Source organism: Fistularia commersonii, chromosome 2 (assembly GCF_037954325.1).
Source record: "Fistularia commersonii isolate RoL2024-O1a breed Wild chromosome 2, RoL_Fcom_v1.0, whole genome shotgun sequence".
Taxonomy (NCBI): domain Eukaryota; kingdom Metazoa; phylum Chordata; class Actinopteri; order Syngnathiformes; family Fistulariidae; genus Fistularia; species Fistularia commersonii.
Window position 1 is genome coordinate 26012679 of NC_141285.1, and position 22956 is coordinate 26035634.

Genomic DNA, 22956 nt, shown 5'->3' on the forward strand with positions numbered 1-22956 from the left:
AGTGTAACAGCTGCTTAAAAATTAATATAATAGCCGCTAAATGACACTAAAAGCTGCTTAGCAACAAAATAATAGCTTCTAAATAGGTGTGATAACTGCTAAACCATTGTGTAATAGCGACTAAATAAAAAATGAATAACTATTTAACAAGCATAATAGCTGTTTAATAATAATATAATAGCTGCTAAATGACACTAAAAGCTGCTTAATAACAGTGAAGTAGCTGCTAGCCGCTTAGCGGTGCTAATTAGCATAGCTGTCACCCGCTCTCGGTCCCCCGGTGAAGGATACAGTCCCGATCAGCTGGAACTCCGAATAGTTGTCACACTTCCAACTGCTGAACCAATGGCAGCGCGAGTCCTTCATGTAGGTGAACATCCCTGGAGGACACACACGAGGAGACGTTAGCGGAGCCCGGACACGGGACTTAGCTTAGCATCGCGGTACCACATGGTCCAGACGAGTGAATGAACGAGTGAATGACTCCAAGTGAAGCATGAATGACAGGGCGAGTGGTTGAATGTTTTTATATGAATTGTGAATGAATAATTGAAAAAAAAAAATATATATATCTATATCTACATATGTATATACTAATAAAAATTACAAATGAGAGGGTGAATAAATATACTGTATGTCAACTTACAATGTGAATGAACGAGTGAATGGCTGCATGTTTTTAATGAATTATGAATGCGTGAATTGTTGCATGCCTTTTTATTAATAAATGCATATTTACCAATATAAATTGTGAATGAATGAGTGAATGGTTGCATGTCTTTTTATGAATTGTGAAAAAAAGGTGAATAGATAATATAAGCCTCTATAAATTGTGAATAAATGAGTGAATAGTGGTTTGTCTATATAGGAAATGTGAATGAATAGCTGCATTGTTTTGAATGAATTATTATTTTAATGGACTAGGAATGAGTGAATGGTTGCATTTTTATGAATTTATATGAATATGTGATGAATTTATGAATGAGTGAGAGGGTGAATTCATGTATGTTTATATAAAACATGAATGAATGAGTGAATGTTTTTATATCTTAAATAATTGTGCACGAGAGGGTGAATGGTTGATTAAATATGTCGGTGAGTGAATGAGTGACCCCTGAATGAATGAATGAGTTAGCGTAGCATCACTAGCATGATTAGCCGGGTCAAACCAAACGCACAGACGGTAAACTAAACACTGCCTGCTAGCTTAGCACGCTGCTAAACCCCACTTTGGATTACTGATCAGTTTAGCAACGCGATTTAGCAAGAGCTAAATTAACTAAATGGGTTTTTTTTTTGGGGGGGGGGACGATACGATAGGCCCTTCCTCTGGAGCCGCACGGCATCGTCCCGCCCCCTCTTTGTTGCTAGGCAACGGGATTGGTTCTAGCTGGAGATTAAACCTGGATTAAATAATCGACACGCGAACCCGAGAGAGAGAGAGAGATGGAGGGAAATGGAAAAAAAGTTTGACGATTTTTGAGCTGATCATCAACACGCACACACACACACACACACACACACACACACACACACACACACACACACTTCTGAGAGTTGATGCGCAGGTTGAACAGTGGATAAAACGACAAACTTAGAAAATCGATGGAAACCCCCGGGGCATGAAACAGAAGCAGTTTGTTCAGACCAGGCACACACACACACACACACACACACACACACACACACACACACACACACACACACACACACACACACACACACACACACACACACACACACACACACACAGACTTCTGAGCAGGAGACATTGACACACCTCACACATATGAGGGCTGGCATGTATGTGTGTCCATATGTGAGTGTGTGAGTGTGTGTGTGTGAGTGTGTGTGTGTGTGTGTGTGTGTCGGGGCTTTCCCGGCGTTGCTAACGAGGGGAACACAGCTCTCATTGAGCCGCTGCTGGAAGGAGAAACACAGGCCGGCGTGGAAAGATGGAAAAACCGCAAAGAGAAAGACTGGAGGAGAAGAAGAGGAGGATGGAAGCGAGAAGAAGAGGAGAAGAAGAGGAGAAGAAGAGGAGAAGAAGAGGAGAAGAAGAGGAGAAGAAGAGGAGGATGGAAGCGAGAAGAAGAGGAGAAGAAGAGGAGAAGAAGAGGAGAAGAAGAGGAGGATGGAAGCGAGAAGAAGAGGAGAAGAAGAGGAGAAGAAGAGGAGAAGAAGAGGAGGATGGAAGCGAGGAGAAGAAGAGAAGAAGAGGAGAAGAAGAGGAGAAGAAGAGGAGAAGAAGAGGAGAAGAAGAGGAGGATGGAAGCGAGAAGAAGAGGAGAAGAAGAGGAGAAGAAGAGGAGAAGAAGAGGAGGATGGAAGCGAGAAGAAGAGGAGAAGAAGAGGAGAAGAAGAGGAGAAGAAGAGGAGGATGGAAGCGAGGAGAAGAAGAGAAGAAGAGGAGAAGAAGAGGAGAAGAAGAGGAGGATGGAAGCGAGGAGAAGAAGAGAAGAAGAGGAGAAGAAGAGGAGAAGAAGAGGAGGATGGAAGCGAGAAGAAGAGGAGAAGAAGAGGAGAAGAAGAGGAGAAGAAGAGGAGGATGGAAGCGAGAAGAAGAGGAGAAGAAGAGGAGAAGAAGAGGAGAAGAAGAGGAGGATGGAAGCGAGGAGAAGAAGAGAAGAAGAGGAGAAGAAGAGGAGAAGAAGAGGAGGATGGAAGCGAGAAGAAGAGGAGAAGAAGAGGAGAAGAAGAGGAGAAGAAGAGGAGGATGGAAGCGAGGAGAAGAAGAGAAGAAGAGGAGAAGAAGAGGAGAAGAAGAGGAGGATGGAAGCGAGAAGAAGAGGAGAAGAAGAGGAGAAGAAGAGGAGAAGAAGAGGAGGATGGAAGCGAGAAGAAGAGGAGAAGAAGAGGAGAAGAAGAGGAGAAGAAGAGGAGGATGGAAGCGAGAAGAAGAGGAGAAGAAGAGGAGAAGAAGAGGAGAAGAAGAGGAGGATGGAAGCGAGAAGAAGAGAAGAGAAGCGAGAAGAAGAGGAGAAGAAGAGGAGGATGGAAGCGAGGAGAAGAGGAGAAGAAGAGGAGAAGAAGAGGAGGATGGAAGCGAGAAGAAGAGGAGAAGAGAAGCGAGAAGAAGAGGAGAAGAAGAGGAGGATGGAAGCGAGGAGAAGAGGAGAAGAAGAGGAGAAGAAGAGGAGGATGGAAGCGAGGAGAAGAGGAGAAGAAGAGGAGAAGAAGAGGAGAAGAAGAGAAGAAGAGGAGGATGGAAGCGAGAAGAAGAGGAGAAGAAGAGAAGAAGAGGAGAAGAAGAGGAGAAGAAGAGAAGAAGAGGAGGATGGAAGCGAGAAGAAGAGGAGAAGAGAAGCGAGAAGAAGAGGAGAAGAAGAGGAGGATGGAAGCGAGGAGAAGAGGAGAAGAAGAGGAGAAGAAGAGGAGAAGAAGAGAAGAAGAGGAGGATGGAAGCGAGAAGAAGAGGAGAAGAAGAGAAGAAGAGGAGAAGAAGAGGAGAAGAAGAGAAGAAGAGGAGGATGGAAGCGAGAAGAAGAGGAGAAGAAGAGGAGAAGAAGAGGAGAAGAAGAGGAGGATGGAAGCGAGAAGAAGAGGAGAAGAAGAGGAGGATGGAAGCGAGGAGAAGAAGAGAAGAAGAGAAGAAGAGGAGGATGGAAGCGAGAAGAAGAGGAGAAGAAGGATGGAAGCGAGAAGAAGAGGAGAAGAAGAGGAGAAGAGAAGCGAGAAGAAGAGGAGAAGAAGAGGAGGATGGAAAAGAGGTGAGGAGGTAGAGATGGAGGAGAAGATCCCGACAAACGAAGACGTCTAGAAGCGATGAGCAGGACCGCCGGAGGTCACGTGACCCTCCAGCTCACCGTAATCGGTGTGGAAGATCTGTCGCACCAGCAGCAGGAACCACTCCTTCGTCAGGCCGCCCATGTCAAGCCCCGCCTCCCCGACGAACGTCACCCGCAGCTTCTTCTTCAGGTCGCAGCGCTTCCTCGTCAACTTCCGGGGGGAGAAGAGCCAATCAGAATCACCGATACGACTTAGCGCGTAAAATAGCAGACTTTGATTGGCCGGCGAGCGGGTGTGATGTCATCGGGGTTAACGGATTCTGCTAGCCGATAGACGGCGATCCCTCGCTATGACGCGGTTAGCTTTTCACGGTTTCGCTACTTCACGGATTTGCATGGTGCATTGTGTTCTGCAATCTGATTGGCTAAAAAGTCACCACGCTTCTTCTCTACCTGTGCGTCAATAACGTTGCAGTTTAATATGTACATGTAAGTAAAACAGCTTGACAAATTTACATGACCTACGTGCAAATTCTCTCGCAATTTTCTCTAAAACCCATAATGTTGACAAAACAAAACAAAAGGGCCCAAAAGGCAGCGAGAGATGCTATCTATCGCAGATAAAGCTAAACTTCTAGACATGCTAAGGGAAGCTAAAAGCTATGCGGCTGTAGGTCGGCATTACGGAATGAATGAATCTTCCGTTAAGTTGACGCTTAACATTCCGATCTTTCGGATATTTGTCGCCATTTTTTCCCGATCTTCGACCACGTGGAGATTCCACCGTGTTGTTAGCTGGCAGCTATTTCCGTTGTACTACATTGTATTTAGCTTAAACTTTTAGCCAGGTTATGTTGATGCCTAACGATCCGATATATCGGGTTTTTCCCCGATCTTCAAACATGGGATTCCCGCGTGGAGTTAGCTAGCAACTGTTTCCGATATGGTATTTAGCTTAAACTTTAAGCTGGGCTTTGCTGATGTTTGACGTTCCGATATATCGGATACATGTCGCCATTTCCAGAACTTCAACCACGGGATTCCTGCATGTTGTTTGCTAGCACCTGTTTCCATCGTACTAAAATCAATTTTTACCTTCAACCTTTAGCCGGGTTATTTTATTACATAACAAACCCGATATATTGGAGATTTGTTGCCATTTTTCATTGAACTTGGACCGCGGATTCCAGCTTGGAGTTAGCTAGCAACTGTTTCCGTTGTAGTACATCCTATTTAGCTTAAACTTTAAGCCAGGTTTTGTTGATGTTTGATGTTCCGATATTTCGGATACATGTCGCCTTTTTTCCCTGATCTTTGACCACGAGGAGATTCCACCATATCGTTAGCTAGCACCTGTTTCTATCGTACTAAAATTGTATTTAGCTTAAACCTTTAGCCGGGTAGTGTTGTTGTCTAACAATCCGATACGACAAATGCGAACCACCTCTGCCTTGGATTAGCAGGTAGAGTACTCGCAGTAAAACTTGTTGAAGTACTTTATGTAGTACACTGATCCGCCACCAAAGATACCCCAATGTCTGAGATTCACCGGTTGTAGCTGTTCTTCTAGAAGAAGAAGGTAAACCCTAGCTAAACCCGTCTAAAATAGATCCCCGACTGATATACTGTTGCACTTTAGCTTCAAAAACGTTAGCTTTTTTAGCTAGGCGTCCAGGAACCCACCTCATCCAGTGAGTCTCCCAGGAGCTGTGCTCGTCGAACTTTAATATTGAGGAACAGGAGGTTCATGTCCACTCTCTGCCTGCGAGAAACCTTGCTGACCAGGCTTTGCTGTGGAACACAAAACAGAAAAGTCAGCATCTCCTCCTCCTCGTGGGAGGTCCGTCCTGGCTAGCATTAGCCGGGTTCTCCGCGGGTCCATCTGAATCCTCCCGCTTGAGATCCACGAGCCGAGCTGCGCGTTCCGGTTCATCCAAAACAGTTAGCGGCGGAATTCGTAGATCAGGTTTTCCGATATCATCGGATATCCATGTCCGATGTTTTTTTTTCCCCGCTGAGTTATTCCGAAAAGCACCGAAGGAAGGAACGTCGCGCAAATTTTTCGCGGATTCGACAGGGAGGCAATTCCTCTTTGTGTTAGCTAGCCACTGTTTACATCGTACTATATTGCACTTAGCTTAAAAGATTAGCCGAGATTATGTTGACGTGTGACTTCTCGATATTTTTTGCCATTTTTTCCCCCCAGATCTCGGCAAGGCGTGATTTCAATATATTGTTAGCTAGCAACTGCTTTTTAGCTAAGACTCTGTTGATGCTTGACTTCCCGATATATCGGATATTTGTCATCCTTTCCCCCCCCCCCGTTTCTCAACGAGAAGTGATTCCCACACATCGTTAGCTAGCAGCTGTTTCCGTCGCACTACCCTGCATTTAGCTTAATAAACATTTAGCCGAGATGTGACTTCCCGATATATCGGATATTTGTCGCCATTTGCTTCCCAGATCTGCGACAGAGAGGCGTTGCCAATACATCGCTAGCTAGCAACAATAAATTACCTTTAGCTTAAACGTATTAGCCGGTATTTTTCTGATGTTTGAACTGATGTAAAACAAATCATCTTTATGGATGATGTTTGATCCAGGGGCAATTCCTGCACGGCGCTAGCTAGCAGCTGTTTCCATCGTGCTACTGCCATTAGCTTCAACTTTAAACCTGGACTTTGCCGATGCTTGACGCCTGATGAATCTGAGACAAAGCTAGGAAAACAAATATGGCCGCCCTTCCGTCACAGCATTTGCAGAAGGAGATTAGCTGACATGCGATGATGTCATCGGAATAAACGTCATGATTCTGTTGATGCTTGACCTCCCAATATATCGGCTATTTCTCTGCATTTTTCCCCAGATCTTTGTTGAGAGGCGATTTCAATGCATCTTAGCTAGCAGCCATTTCTAGCGTACTAAACTGCATTTAGCATAAACTTTTCACCCGCATTCTGCCGATGTCCAATGTATCATATATTTGTCACCATTTTCCCAAGATTCCCACGTGTCGTCAGCTAGCAGCAATTTCCCAAACTGAATTTTAGCTACTTAGCGATTTAGCCGTTTTGCTTTGTTTTGCTTCACCGGGACACCGAGTGCACCGTCCCTTGAAATTGTGGTACTTGGATTCGCCGGTACCTGTAGTAAAAACTCCCACGTCGAAGTACTTTTGACGGCTTATTTCTAGATATCTTAAGTATAACTCAGGTACGAACAGAACAGGGCTTATCGTGCCGGCACGGGGGGGTAGTCAGCGTGAATGCTAATTAACAAAGCTAAGAAAAAAAACAAAAAAAAGTCCTTATCGCACATGTGCAGACGCAAGGAAATGGATCCCCAGCTCTGGCCGTGTGTGTGTGTGTGTGTGTGTGTGTGTGTGTGTGTGTTCTTAGCCCGGGGATGAGCTAGCAGTTCTTCCCCGGAGGTCGATAATAAATATCCTCAATCCATCTTTCAATGGGTTCCAGGCTGAACAAGGCCTATTGTCCAGGATCGGGGGGCGGGGATCGGTTCCACGTCAGAAATTTGGTGCCCAGGAAACAAGAGGAGCTAAATAGATCAGCCGTGACGAAAATCTTCAGTAAGCAAAAAAAAAAAAAAAAAAATCATCTATTAAAGTGTAATTACACATCTTGAGGACATTAGCAATAAGGTCTTTGTGACTTCTTGTAGCAAACGACATACTCGGGACACTAGGCGCCCACATGATGAGAGGGTGAATGATTCTTTGTCTCGATATGATTTGTGAATGAGAGAGTGAATGTAGCATGTCTCCTCTAGCTAGGAATGACACAGTGAATAGTTGCATACTCTACTTGAAATGTGAATGGGGATGAAAGTTGTACGCTATATTTGACATGTGAACTTGAGGGTGAATGGATCTATGCCCTATTTGACTTGAATGAGGGGGCGAAAGTTGTATGCTCTATTTGACATGTGAATGACGGGGTGAATGGATCTATGCCCTATTTGACTTGAATGACGGGGCGAAAGTTGTATGCTCTATTTGACATGTGAACTTGAGGGTGAATGGATCTATGCCCTATTTGACTTGAATGAGGGGGCGAAAGTTGTATGCTCTATTTGACATGTGAATGACGGGGTGAATGGATCTATGCCCTATTTGACTTGAATGACGGGGCGAAAGTTGTATGCTCTATTTGACATGTGAATGACGGGGTGAATGGATCTATGCCCTATTTGACTTGAATGAGGGGGCGAGAGTCGTATGCTCTATTTGACATGTGAATGACGGGGTGAAAGTTGTATGCTCTAGTTGACATCTGAAAGGGAGGATGAATGCATGCATGTGTCTGACATGAGAATGAGAGGGTGAATGGATGTATGCCCCATTTGACTTGAATGAGGGGGCAAAAGTTGTATGCTCTGCTCGACATGTGAATGAAAGGGTGAATGGATGCATGTCTCTATTTGACATCTGAATGAATGAGAGGGCGACGGATTGTATGTCTGACATGAGAATGAGAGGATGAATGGATGTATGCCATATCTGACTGGAATGAGGGGGCAAAAGTTGTATGCTCCATTTGACATGTGAACTTGAGGATGAATCTCTATATGACGTCTGAACAAATGAGAGGGTGAATGGTTGTACGCTTTACTGAACATGTGAAAGTGAATCTGAATTGTTGTATGAACCGGTCAGTCCAGGGTGACCTCGCCTCTCTGCACAACCACGGCTGTGAGGGGTTCTAAGTCCATTGCGACCCACAACCGCAGGGTAGGCGGTGTAGATAATGAACAAATGAATGAATGCCTTGTTTTTTGTTTGTCCCCCCTCCAAAATCTTAGCGGGACTAACTGGGTGTCCCCCCCGACACCATGACCCCGGGACATGGGCGAGTGGCGGTATTGTTCCGTCCGTCCGCCATCAGCGCAGTTTTCAGATGCAACAAATGGATTAGCCATGTTTTCCAAATCAGTCCAGGCAGGAAGAGCCAAAAAACAGGGAGGGGGGTTATATTTTTCCCTGCTGTCTTGGCGCCGGGGGCGGGAATTGTATGCTCGTACCGGATGCAGCGCTACGTATAGAGGGATTTGTTACGACCGCCAAGCCGACATGGATCCGAGTCGTCTCCTGGCCGGGTCCAGTTTTCGCCGGACTCGTGTCTGGACCCGTGGAGTCGAGCGCTAATCGAGCGCTAATCCAGGTGAAAGGTATCACGCGCCTCACCCTGGCCTGGCTTATCATCTGCTGCTCCGAGTCCTTCTGGATGATGGCTTTCTTCACCACCGTCGACAGGATGAAGGGGAACTGGCAGAAGGAAAACCTGGGGGCGGACAACAAGGAGGAGGAAGTTAGCGTTGATCTCTCTCTTCAGAAGATCTCACACCCCAACTGAGAGCCAGATCTGAAATGGACTCCCTCTGAGAACCAAATTAGAACCCCCTCCTCCCCTAATAGAATTTGCCAGGATTCTTTTTCCTACTACTCCATTGCTTAAAGTACTTCTGTTTCTACTTCCTGTCAAGGAACCATGACGCAGCTTCCAAAATTAAAGTGCTTCCACAGTGGATAACCTGCAGCTGTAGGCGAGCTATTTCTTTTCCAACCCCCTGATTGGAAGGGGAAACTCAAAGAGTCGCCAGGAGGAGCGGCGACCCGATTGGGTGGCAGAGTACAAGCCGCCCCTGAATTGGGCATGGAGGAACATCTGACCTGTTTGAGTTCCCGTAGCTCTGCCACGTCCGGTACTCCTCCATGAAGTCAATGTGCTCCAGGGTGATGTTGTAGAAATCAGTGAAAGGCATGATGGGAGGGGAGGCCACACTGTTGGCAGCGTCTGGACGGACGAGAGAAAGATGGGGGCGTAAAAAGCATCGGGACTGCAGAACTCTGACGGTATCTCCTTGCGCCAACTCAGGCACTATGCCATACTCTGCGGTCGCCTTGATTCAATTTGCAGAAGTGCCGATGCTCTTCTAGCATGAAGCTAAGTACGGAAGAAACTGGCGACAAAGAGTTTTCAATCAACACCTTTGGCCGTTGTAGCGTAGCAGCAGTCATGCGTGCTAATCAACATTGTATACGTCATTCATCATTGTGTTTTCCTCTTATAAGGCTATTTAAGTAAGCTAGCTCTCATTATGGTGCCCAAAATGGTCAAAAGTGCTACTGTTTGCGGTGTTAAGATAAAGTTACAGTTGATCTGAAGCAGGATATAATAGCTAAACATGAGAGCGGTGTCGGTGTCATAGACTACAACACGGCTAAGTCAACCATCTGTACCATCCTGAAGAGCAAAGATGATGTGGCTAAAGGGGCGACGACGCTAACGAAGCAAAGGTCTCAAGTCTTAGAAGAAGTTAAACAGTGGTTGTTTGAATGAAAGCAAAAACAGCTAGCTGGAGCTAGTGTTAGCATTAGCAAGGGTCTCATATGCGAGAAGGCTTTAATTCTGAGGCCGATTGAGCGATCGCACTCGGCACAATGCGGTCATACAAGTCCTGCTCCTCTGGAAACTGCTCTGCGCACTGTTTCTGAGCCAATCTGAAGGCTACATGAAGTTTGGAGGTCTGTAACCATCGAATCAAAACGTCGACCTGAAGAGCACGAATGTGTGTGTGTGTGTGTGTGTGTGTGACAACTCACTGAACAGACTGAGCACTTTGGTCGCGGAGGGGATCCACCATGAGCACTTGGCCAGCGGGGGAAGCTCGTCGGGTTCGGCGGGGAACAACCGAGTGGAGATGAACTGCAGGAGGCGCTCAACCAGCTGCTTGAAACGCCTCGCCGAAAGCCTGACACACACACACACACACACACACACACACACACACACACACACGGGTTAAAACACCTACTAGCATCAGCAGCAACTCGGCCGCAACTCCTAAAATATACACGTCCGCGAAAATAGCCGTCCAGGAGAAATAAACAACAGAAGGGACGGAAAACTTGGGGTTTGTGGATCCGAAGCAGAAGCAAAAGAAAAAAAAAAAAAAAAAAAAACTGTCTTGTAATTTGGAAGCGGCGAGCTTGTAAATCAAGTAAAAAAAAAAAAAAAAAAAAAAAAAAAAAAGGGCGAGGCTCTCCAGGAATAACCAGCAGTTAAATCCTGGAGCGTCGATAAATTGAACAAATATAATAAAATAAAAATAAGACGAAGACGGATGATTGGACGAGACCTACTTCTTCAGCCAGTGGACCAGGAAGTGATGGTCGGCCTCCGACAGGGCGGCGACCTGCCGCAGCAGGTGGGCGAAGATCACGTATGTGCTGGTGCTGGAGTACTGAGGGTTCTACACACACACACACACACACACACACACACACACACACACACACACACACACACACACACACACACACACACACCATTTCTTTATGTCAGTTCCTTTGTTATTGATGGTTTATTACAAGGTAATTAGTTTCCTTCCTTCCTTCCTTCCTCCTTCCTTCCCTCTTTCCTTCCTTTCCTTCCTTCCATCTTTCCTCCCTCCTTCCTTCCTTCCCTCCTCCTTCCTTCCATCTTTCCTCCCTCCTTCCTTCCTTCCCTCCTCCTTCCTTCCATCTTTCCTCCCACCTTCCTTCCTTCCTTCCCTCCCTCCTTCCTTCCTTCCTTCCATCTTTCCTTCCTTCCCTCCTCCTTCCTTCCATCTTTCCTCCCACCTTCCTTCCTTCCTTCCTTCCTTCCCTCCTTCCTTCCATCTTTCCTCCCACCTTCCTTCCTTCCTTCCCTCCCTCCTTCCTTCCTTCCTTCCATCTTTCCTTCCTTCCCTCCTCCTTCCTTCCATCTTTCCTCCCACCTTCCTTCCTTCCTTCCTTCCTTCCTTCCTTCCCTCCTTCCTTCCATCTTTCCTCCCACCTTCCTTCCTTCCTTCCTTCCTTCCTTCCATCTTTCCTTCCTTCCCTCCTCCTTCCTTCCATCTTTCCTCCCTCCTTCCTTCCTTCCTTCCATCTTTCCTCCCACCTTCCTTCCCTCCTTCTTTCCTCCCACCTTCCTTCCTTCCTTCCCTCCTTCTTTCCTCCCACCTTCCTTCCTTCCTTCCTTCCTTCCTTCCTTCCCTCCTTCCTTCCTTCCATCTTTCCTCCCTTCTTCCTTCCCTCCCACCTTCCTTCCTTCCTTCCTTCCGTCCATCTTTCCTCCCTTCTTCCTTCCTTCCTTCCCTCCTTCTTTCCTCCCTTCTTCCTTCCTTCCTTCCCTCCTTCTTTCCTTCCTTCCTTCCGTCCATCTTTCCTCCCACCTTCCTTCCTTCCTTCCTTCCCTCCTTCCTTCAATCTTTCCTCCCTCCTTCCTTCCTTCCTTCCTTCCCTCCTTCCTTCCCTCCTTCCGTCCATCTTTCCTCCCACCTTCCTTCCTTCCTTCCTTCCCTCCTTCCTTCCTTCCTTCCCTCCTTCCTTCCATCTTTCCTCCCACCTTCCTTCCTTCCCTCCTTCCTTCCTTCCCTCCTTCTTTCCTCCCTCCTTCCTTCCTTCCTTCCTTCCCTCCTTCCTTCCCTCCTTCCTTCCTTCCTTCCTTCTTTCCTCCCTCCCTCCCTCCTTCCTTCCTTCCTTCCTTCCTTCCTTCCTTCCTTCCTTCCTTCCTTCCTTCCTACACTCAGTTTATCTCCTTGCAGCTGCTGAGTTATAACTGCTTTATAACAAGCGAATTACTTTATATTTCACACCAGATGTAACAGATTCCTCACAGACGTTCGTCAAAAATCCCCAAACCAGATTATTCCTCCAATCCCAATCTTCGATTTTGACTTGTTTTTCTTTTTCCCCTCCGTGTGTTTAATCCAGCTAAATTAATCTGACCTACATCTGAAGGTAATTCCTTCTCGGGTTCTTGCGACGCCTCTCCCTCCTCCTCACATCCAAATAAGGAAGCCAGGCAGACATCTTTTCCATCAGCGACACACACACACACACACACACACACACACACACACACACACACACAGGTGTCCAGGCCGAATCGTGCACGAGGTTACACCCGGATTAATAGGGATTAACTCGAGTTCCCCCTCAGATTAGAACCCGCCGTCACGTTTTGGCGTTTTCGTCATAAAATTTTTCTTATTTTCCTTAAAATGGTGGGATTTTTCTTAACATCGGCGAGAGAAAACGTGATTTTTCGGGGCGTAGGATAAAGGGGAGATGAGGCCACGCCTCCTTTCTTAGCGGCGGCGAGGAGAGGGAGAGTCATCGTCAGACAGGAAACCAGCGGCGCTCGACTCCAACATGACCTCACCCAGTCCCACACACACACACACACACACACACACACACACACACACACACACACACACACACACACACACACACAGATGAAGCGTCCAACCACAGTGGAACTACTGTAGATCCTTGTTTTTTATCTGATTCTAATCCCAACCCCCCCCCCCCACCCTTACCATATATGGGCATCGGAGTGGAGGGAGAGTGTGAGATCAAAAAAGACGGATCAAAGGGAAAAAAAAACTACTACTACTACTACTACTACTAGTGCTAGTACTACTATTACTACTGCTAAGTCATAGTACTTCTCCTTGTGTATGAATTCTTGCTTTGTGCTGTGTTGGTCCACTTGCCAGATGTCCCGAGGTCTGTTTCTAGGTGCAACCCGCCCTTGGTTACCTGACCAGGTTACCAGGTCTGGTTAGTAAAGTCCGACCTGTTACCGGGACCTGTACTTCCTCTTTTCTGATCCGGGTACTCCCCCCTCCGACTCGGGTACTCGCGAGTACTCGCAAGAGATGAGCCCCTGGGAAGCATACAACTATGATTGCTTAGCAGACTGGATGAACATGAAAATACTACGCAGTATTTTTTATTAACGACTGAAGGCTACATTGTACTTTCTATTTGACTGAATACCATGTACTCAGTGAGTGGCTGCCACATAGTACTTCCTAAATGACTAACTGCTGTGTACTATTGCTCAATGACCAACCGCTATAAAGTACTTCCTCAGTGACGGAACACTGCATGGTATTCTCACATCGACTCAATGACCAACCATCAGGAAGTACTATGTCGACGACCGACCGCCATGTAGTACTTTCTCAATTACCTCACCTATCCGCAATTAGTTTGTCCTCAATGACTGACCTTTGCGTAATATTTTACCAAAGTACATGAAGTACTCTCTTGATGACCAACCACCAAGAAGTACTTTTGACTGACCAGTAACCATACATGTACTTCCTTCATGACCAACCACCAACTAGTATTCTCATTCAATGAAGATCATGTAGTATTTTCTCCATGACCTGGGAGTACTTTCTTCACGACTTACAAATTGTCATTGAACAACAGCCACAAAGTACTTTCAAAGACCAAGGATCATGTCGTATTTCGTCACTGACCAACCACGATGTAATACTTTCTCAATGACAGGTCACCAAGTGCTTTCTTCAAAGTATTTCCTCATTGAAGTACTTCATGACCGACAAGTACATCATATTTTCCCAATGAATGAAGTATTTTCTCATTGACCAACAACCTTGAAGTACTTTTGAAGTACTTCCCTAATGGCAAATGACCACCTAGAACTCTTAATCACTGACCTCCATGAGGTATTATCTCAATGACCAACCGCCACGTAGTACCAATCAGTAGTACCCATCAGTAGTACCCATCAGTAGTACCCATCAGTAGTACCCATCAGTAGTACCCATCAGTAGTACCCATCAGTAGTGCCCATCAGTAGTACCCATCAGTAGTGCCCATCAGTAGTGCCCATCAGTAGTACCCATCAGTAGTGCCCATCAGTAGTACCCATCAGTAGTACCCATCAGTAGTGCCCATCAGTAGTACCCATCAGTAGTGCCCATCAGTAGTGCCCATCAGTAGTACCCATCAGTAGTACCCATCAGTAGTACCCATCAGTAGTACCCATCAGTAGTGCCCATCAGTAGTGCCCATCAGTAGTACCCATCAGTAGTGCCCATCAGTAGTACCCATCAGTAGTACCCATCAGTAGTGCCCATCAGTAGTACCCATCAGTAGTACCCATCAGTAGTGCCCATCAGTAGTGCCCATCAGTAGTACCCATCAGTAGTGCCCATCAGTAGTACTGCCTCCATCGGCATGAGAACGTGATAGTATTCGATTCAAGCGACTTGATTGGAGTTGGTAACCTTGACGACGCAACTCGCCCCCAACTGTCAATCATCTTCAGTCCATCGTGACCCAGACTGACCTCCAACGGACGCTATGACATTTAAAATGGCGTTGACTCCCTTTCCATAATAATGATGGCGGCGACCTGACGTGAAAATACTTCAAGTTGTACGCGGTGCTCATCTCCAAGTGGTAATCCAACCCTCGCTCCCGCCGCCAACGCCGCCAACGCCGCCAACGCCGCCAACGCCGCCCGGGAGCTTCACGTTTCCCTTCCCGTGTTGATATTGGGCGCGAAACCCGGGACACCGATCCACATTTTTTTTTGGGCTCTTGGCGCCCGCGGCCATCTTGTGGCAGCAGCGCCGTCGAATTACCGCCGCAGGGAATCCGCGGCTCCGTCCAAGTGTCATTTACGAACGCCGGAATTTGGGGCAGGGGGGGGGGGGGGGGGGGGGGGGAGGACGCTTCAGAGCGGCGCCGAAATCTGGAGTCCACTGAGGTGACGAGTTTGTTTTCGACTTCACCGGAAAGTAAAGAGCCGCTAAGTAACTTCGACAATGAATAGATATAATCAAAGTTGACTCTTCTTAATCCCAAAGCCCCGCCCCCTGCCTCTGATTGGATCCCAGAGACTGGAATTCTGGACCGACTTCCCCCAAAAAACATGGCGTGCGCTTAACTCGCCAATCCCGCGCCGCGCTAACAAGGGGAAAGCTAACGGGACGTTAATGCTAACTCATAATCGGACGACCGCCAACCGTTAGCTCTCAAACCGAAGGGAGCGCAAATACGGCGCTTGTGTCGTCTGATTTATCCCGAAGGTCAACGCCGCCGCCGCTGGAAGGCTACATAATGTCGAAAGATGACAAATGTCGCTTGCGTCGTCGTCGTTCGTACGATTCTCACCTGGACCAGGACGAAATACGCTCGCAGGTCGTCTTTGGTCCGGGGTCTGGAGACGAAAGAGCAAAAATGTACTGTCAGGAAACATACAAGTAACTAGCCTAACTTGGACCTAACCTTTTTTATCATACTTTAAATTCCATTATCTATTACTATCCTTGCTGTCTCTTCTATTTTATATACTGCTCCAAAAAATAAAGGGAACACTTGAACAACACAATGTAACTCCAAGTCAATCACACTTGTGTGAAATCATAGTGTCCACTCAGGAAGCAACACACATTCATTTTGACTTGTTTTAAGGACATTACATCAAAGTTGGATCAGCCTGGAGTTTGTTTTTACACTTTAATTTGGAGTGTGATTCCTAATCCAGACCTCCATGGGTTGATACAATTGATTTCCATTGATCATTTTTGTGTGATTTTGTTGTCAGCACATTCAACTGTGTAAAGAGCAAAGTATTTCATAAGAATATTTCATTCATTTAGAACTAGGATGTGTTTTTTAAGTGTTCCCTTTATTTTTTTGAGCAGTGTATTTATCTTCATATTTATTGATATTGATATTGTTGCGCTGCTGTGAAACAAATTTTCCCGATGGGGATCCATAAAGTAGCTTAGCTTCTTATCTTATCTTGAGTGAAAGGGTTGCAAGCCTGGATAAGAAAGATGGCGGCGGTGAAATGATGACGTTTAATAACAAAGAATGCGCCCGTTTGCAGACGATGCCATTCTGTTCAACTGAAAAACAGCGTAGCTCGTTCATGCTACGGCGCCTGCTTTTCCGATTTTGCAAAATAATAAATACAGCGGTCTTATTCATTCGAAGCGGAAGTGACGGCTATTTTTCTGCGCCGTCGTTTATTTTGTCAGTGCAGGACATCCGCGAATGTACCGCGGATTAGCATAATCTGAAGAATCTTTCCACGCGGTTCTGCTCAGGCTTTGGGAGGAAACGCCACCTAGCATTGGAAATGCCCATAAATTGATCGATTGGAAACTTAAGTATTGATAATTTCCGTTTATCTTAGCGTAAAGCCGACCGGAATTCAAGGAATCGGAGGGAACCGGCCGTGTTTTCACCCCTTCCACTCCCGCAGCAGGCTGTTGATGATCCCCTTCAGCACCGACTTCTGGATGTCCTGAGGCTAAACACACACACACACACACACACACACACACACATACACATATGAAGGGTCAAAGGTCAAACCAGCAGTGATGAACCTCAAAGATTGAATGAAGAAAGATAATAAACCTAAGATTACAGCACCCGGTACGCTAACGATGCTAACCTCAACAAGGTAACTACGAACCTTCTCCGTTACCAGAGCGCCTGCTAAGCTATCATGCTACCAAAAAGCCAATCAGACAGAATTCCAGAGCCGCCGACGGGAGTTAGCATAGCGCCCGCCGAATTAGAAATGTGAGGATAAATAGCACAGCGGACACCAAAAGTGGTAGCGTTAGCGCCGCTAATTAGCGCTAACTAAAAAACACGACCGTCGGTCGTCCGAGGCGTCGGAAAATCCCGACCTCCGGCCGCAAAACGCGCAATTTCACGACAGATTTTTATCCCGAACAGGTGAAAGTCCCTTACGGTGCCGAGGAGGGCGTCGTAGACGACGTTGACGAACTTGGCGTTGACCCCCGAGTCGTCGATGGTGTTAAAGGATCCGTTGGCCTCTCGCTGCGGTAAAGGAAAGGAGGGGCTAGCATGAGAAACTCGCGTCGGGTGAAACTTTAACGGTGTTTTCTCACAAACAGGCTAGCCGGCGTGCACGTGCGCATGTGCGCGTCACCTTGAAGGCGGCGTTGATTTCTATGAAGGAGTCAAAGGTGGTCAGGTAAAACTCCCGGACCTCCTTCCAGTCACCTGACAGGACGGCGCGCTCCACGTCCTCCCTGGTCGGCAGCATCAGGAAATGAACATTTTTCTAAATTACATTTATTTTTTTTTTTTAAATATATTTGAAAAACGCGACTTACTGGAACTCTTTGGCGGTCTTGGTGCGCAGCGGGATGACGGGGTCGCAGGGGAACGGCGCCTTGACCTCCGGGGGGAGCGTGTCGATGGAGAGGCGCTGCTTTTGCCGGACGTCGCTGCCGATCGGGGGAAGCTCTCGTCCTAAAAGGGGCGGAGCCAAGCTCGAAAAGGTCACGTCAACCAGATGACTTTAATTTTTTTTTTTTTTTTTTTTACGACCCAAAAAAAATGAGATCCCGGGGGAATAAATTAGAACTGTCTGGTTTGAATTTAATCTAATTTAATAAAAAGCTCTGTTGTTTATATACTTAAAAAAAAAAAAAGAATTATAAGCTTATACTCTAATGGCATTTAATGACCAGGGTGGTTTGGCGAATATTTATTTTCTTTCTCGACGTTAAACCCTTTAAACCCAGCGTGGTTTGCGGGACGATCTGGATTCAGTTATTTATTTATGTACTTTTTGGAAACAGCGGCGCCGCTAGCTAGCGACGAGGAGTCTTTAACACATTTACAACACGGTAATAACCTAAAGATGCATCATAGGCGCCAGTTTTGCGCCATACATGCTAACGGGGGGAAGCGAAAAATTGGTCCGGATTCACGACACAGAGTGTACCCGACCTTTGACCCTTCTGATTCGCACGTCTGGACAACGTAGGGTCTCCACTGAAGCTCCTGCTGGTGTCCAACCAGGGACCTTCTTGCTGTGAGGTGTTAGCGCTAGCCAGCGCTAACCGCTGCTAACCTCTGCGCCATAAAATAAATCAACACAAAACCAAAGAGCATTTACTCTTCATTACAATTAGGACATCTGGCTGATCACCCGCCCCCTCACTGTTCACCGTCCCTTTGTGTTTATAATTAGACCCCTGTTGTTTTGGTCTCCGTGGCAACGGACATTCGACAGGCAGCGGCGGCGGCGGCGGCGGCGAAGGGGCTCGGACTGATTGCACCCGGAGAGGATGACAAGCGGCTGCAACGCCGACGGAGATGAAAACAGATGACGGCGTATGAAGGTGTTTTTTTTTTTTTTTTTTTTTTTTTTTTTTTCCAGCATTGGTTTAAAATTGTCGCCCTTTGATTTCACGCCAAAGGCGCCGCCGCCGGGAGTCCGACTACATGATAAAGCTGTGATAACAACACCTAGCGATAGCAAGCAGTTGAATTCCCCGCTAAAAACTGAATTAAAACAATTTAAATACTGACACGAGCCACTAAAGTATGTCAGATACGTCATATTCTATGTAATAATAGTGTAATAACACAGAGAAGGGGAAATAATAAATCGAAATCAATAAGCCGTTCCATTGTTACGACCAAAAAACATCTGCAGGAACCTTCTGGATGAAGGAACATCTTCTTCCACCCGAAACAGTTTCATATTTTTTCATTTCTACGCATTTTGGAAGAACCAAACATGTGACCCAAGGAAGCAGGACATCTTCTATGGCCTTGCTTTTACCAGTAAACCCCTTGGAACCAAAGCTTTCTCGAGTTCATTCAAGGTTCTGGAGCTTTAAACGGAAGAGGTGTGGTCCAAAGACAAAGAAGAAGAAGATTTAAGGTACTGGAGAACCTTCTGGAAACCACCGCACGGTCAGATAGAGGGCAACGTGACCATCTTCATCCTTCGACCTCCCCTCTCCACACCTTCTCCTCCAGTGTCTAATTACCCCCTTCCCTGTCAGCTCGTGCGTCACCCGATGAAGTCGTGACACCGACGAGCTTCGGTCGCCATGGCGCCCCCTTTGAAACAGAGGAGTCACCTTGGAGACCCCCCAGGATACGACGCTCTCCAGGAGTCCCTCCATTTTTGGTGCCCGAGTGCCACCTCGGCTCCTTCAAGTTCCCCCCGCCTTCTAAGGTTGCCGATCGTGATACCGAACAACTCCAGTCCGATTGATTGAGGTTTAACCCTGACCATCATGGTCACCAGCGGTGGTAGTCGATCGTTTAACCCAGTTGCAATCACTATTTGTAGAGCCGGTGGTAAGTTTGCTTGTTCTGGTAGCCCACTGTCATCTCCAATCATGGTCCCCAGTTGTAGCCTAATATCGTCATCAGTCCTGGTTGCCATTGGTGGTAGCCAACTGTGGTAGTCAATTGCTTTAGCCAGTCATATTCAGCCGGTGGAAGTCGCCAGTCATGGTCACTTGTTGAAGTGGCCGATGGCGTCAGCCAGTCATGGTTGCCCGTCGTGGTCACCGGTCACGGTAGCCCTTTGCTTCTCCAGTTCTTACTGTGAGTCATGTCAGGAATTTGCCAGGTACGGTAGCCGATTGCGGTCTCCAGTTGTGATCGTCAGTCGTTGTAGTCACCAGTAAGGTAGCCGACTGGGCTACTGGTATTCACTGGTATTGACTTGATGATAATTAGTTGCTTACACTGAAATAGCGCCCTCTTTCAGTTGTTTCCCTTGTATGTTCCCTTGTTGTTTCTGTTTCTTCTCCAAACACGTAGTACCGATACTTCCAATGCTATGCTAATGCAGCATTATCATCAGCATGCGGGTTGTTTCGAGCCATGGCGGAGGAGATACCGAATAGGCGTCAAGAGCCACGGCGAGCATACCCTGTGGCACTGCGACCCATTTGACCTTGAAAGACTCTAGGAGACCACGCCGCGGTGACCTTCCACCGGACAACGTTTTTGCTTTTGGAACCCGAAAACAGGCTAGCTGCTGTAAGGACGGAAACAAATCTTCCTCCGCGGCGCGCCGGCTGGACCCTCCACGTTTCTGGAAAAAGGTGTCGGGTGTTTTCTCAGCGCCAAATGAGAGTCAGATGGGGTTTTCACTCATGGCGGCGGGAGGGGGGGGGGGCAGGACGCCACACTTGACAATACTGAAAAGAAAATACAAACCCCTTTTTGTAATACGTTGCAGATGAAACAGCAAATTGTGGTGATTATCCAGCAGGCCGGGTGATCGTAACGTTCCCGAGGAATGCTGCGCTATCTGTGTGTGTGTGTGTGTGAGCGCTGAATGTTCAACTTTCATATGGTTTTCATTTGGAGCAGAGGTTTACATAATTATTCTGGCATCGGTAGCCGTGGCGACAAAGTGGGGCTGGTGAGCGCCGCGCCGGGACTGCTTTCTCATGGCAGTCAGAAATAGCTCGGCGTTAGCGTAGCCTGCGCCGTTGCGGCGTCGTCGACGTAGCGGGGAAGATCTCGTCGCCCGACGGTGTTTTTTTTTTTTTTTTTTTTTTTTTTTTTTTATTCCTCCCCCCTCCTTCGGAAAACCAAAACCCGACGGGGCGAAATTGAATTACAGTGAAATAAATACAAACCGTGGCGGAGCGGGAACCCGGAGCTCGGCGGCGGACCTGCGGCACCCCGTAATTTAGCCTTCAAACGTCTAATTGGAGGAGCGACCCCGTGATCCGTTTTTCCTGCGCACTGTGAAATTTTAAAATGCAAAGTCATCAGCTGGAAAACATGAACAGCTTTTCTCCGTCACCCCTCCTTCCCCCCCCCCCCGTCTTTCCTCCTCCGAAAAAAAAAAAAACCTTCCACTGCTGCTGCTGCTGTTGCTCCTGTTAGCGGAACGCTAAAACGTAAACACGGCGCTAGCGCATACATCAAGCGCGCCGGTAAACACAGGAAGTAACACATCATTACGTCCCAGACGAGACAAGAGGCCGCGACGACGACGGAGGGGGAGCAGAGGGGAAAGGCTCATTGGAACCCGATGTTCCCGCGTGGACGTTTCAAAGTATTAAAACACATTGTGCGATCATATTCAGTGTTGGAGAGGCTTGAGTGGAAGAAGAAGAAACTGAGGTTGAAAAAAAAAACGGTTGGAACCGGAGGGGTTCGCGTTGTTCCAGCGCGGGAGCGACGTCCAAAACTCCGAATGATGATGGCTCCGCCACCGAAGGGAAACAAATCGGAGCCACGTCCTGGTTTGTTGCCGAACTCCCACGGGATGAACCTCGGGTTCCTCGGCAAAGATCAGGGCGGTGGAGCCGAGGTCGGCACCCCCAAAAAAAACAACCCCTAATTCTCGGTAGGTAGGGCAACCTGTGACGGTCGCTGGAAAGGACTCTGACTATCCGACCCCGTCTGAGTTCCAGCCAAAGAGCGAGCGCCTTCATTTTTGCGTCTTCTCGACTGACCTCCGGCCAGGTGGACGGTGAATCGGGCAGCTCAAAACATCCCTTCATTCAGATGCTCAGAGTGGGAGGTGTACAAGTCTTGACACTCATTGACTTACAACACCATCTGGAGCAGTCAAGTTGAGGCTAGAGATACAACGGGGAAAAAGGTCGGTATCTTCAGAGGAACCTCCAACTGGGAGGGGTCACAGATAGAAGGATATCTCATCCAGGCTGAGAAGACCTTGGGTCCTCAGAGGTAGTCTTAATTCTTGTCAACATAATCTTCTCCTAGCAACAACACTTGATTTTCCCTCAAAAAAGCTGAGAGGCTTCTTCTGTTCAAATGGATGGTGGGTAGTTTCCAAATATAACCACCAGAATTGGGATAGCTGGGTAGTCTCACTCCTGAAACCTCTCAAAACATCATGGATCTGGAGAACCCACTGGAAATCACTGCCAAATCAGATGGAAGACAACGTGACCATCTTCATCCCACAACCCTCCACCGCAGCCTAATCACCCTCTGCCTTGTCAGCTCATCTGATTAAGACCTGGCGCTGAAGAGCTTCGGTTGCCACGGCGCCCCTTCGAATCAGACGAGTCACCTCAGAGACCCGCAGGAGACAACACTCTCCATGAGCCCCTCCACGTCTGTTGATGAACACCTCCTCAGCTCCTTCAAGTGTCCCTCTCATGTGGTGGACGTCCGTGACGGGTCCAAGTTTTACCAACAAGGTTTGACAGTTAATGTCGTGGCCACTAATCTTTAGTGCCAATCGTTGTAGCTAATTGCCCGAGCCAGTCATGGTAACCAATTTTCTTAGCCAGCCATGGTAGCCAGTTGCCTTAGCTAGCCATGGTAGCCAGTTGCCTTAGCCAGCCATGATAGCCAGTTGCCTTAGCCAGCCATGGTAGCCAATTGACTTAGCCAGCCATGGTAGCAAGTTGCCTTAGCCAGCCATGGTAGCCAATTGACTTAGCCAGCCATGGTAGCCAGTTGCCTTAGCCAGCCATGGTAGCCAATTGACTTAGCCAGCCATGATAGCCAGTTGCCTTAGCCAGCCATGGTAGCCAGTTGCCTTAGCCAGCCATGGTAGCCAGTTGCCTTAGCCAGCCATGGTAGCCAATTGACTTAGCCAGCCATGGTAGCCAG

The 22956-nt window shown here is 47.4% G+C and overlaps 1 protein-coding gene across 2 annotated transcripts in view; it reads right to left on the bottom strand.

The window, feature by feature from the left end:
• The window catches only part of hectd2 (HECT domain containing 2), a 45179-nt gene that overhangs the window by 14227 nt on the left and 7996 nt on the right, over nt 1-22956 (bottom strand). The window contains exons 3-14 of one of the 2 annotated variants that reach the window (XM_086174898.1): nt 17703-17841; nt 17516-17618; nt 17314-17403; nt 16797-16861; nt 15715-15760; nt 10888-10997; nt 10348-10496; nt 9415-9538; nt 8929-9025; nt 5412-5519; nt 3807-3939; nt 292-380 (exon numbers count right to left, since the gene is read on the bottom strand). In XM_086174898.1, the coding sequence (XP_086031024.1) occupies nt 292-380; nt 3807-3939; nt 5412-5519; nt 8929-9025; nt 9415-9538; nt 10348-10496; nt 10888-10997; nt 15715-15760; nt 16797-16861; nt 17314-17403; nt 17516-17618; nt 17703-17841 (1253 nt within the window). The remainder of the gene's footprint in view (nt 1-291; nt 381-3806; nt 3940-5411; nt 5520-8928; nt 9026-9414; nt 9539-10347; nt 10497-10887; nt 10998-15714; nt 15761-16796; nt 16862-17313; nt 17404-17515; nt 17619-17702; nt 17842-22956) is intronic. The other variant, XM_086174907.1, reaches the window with a different exon arrangement.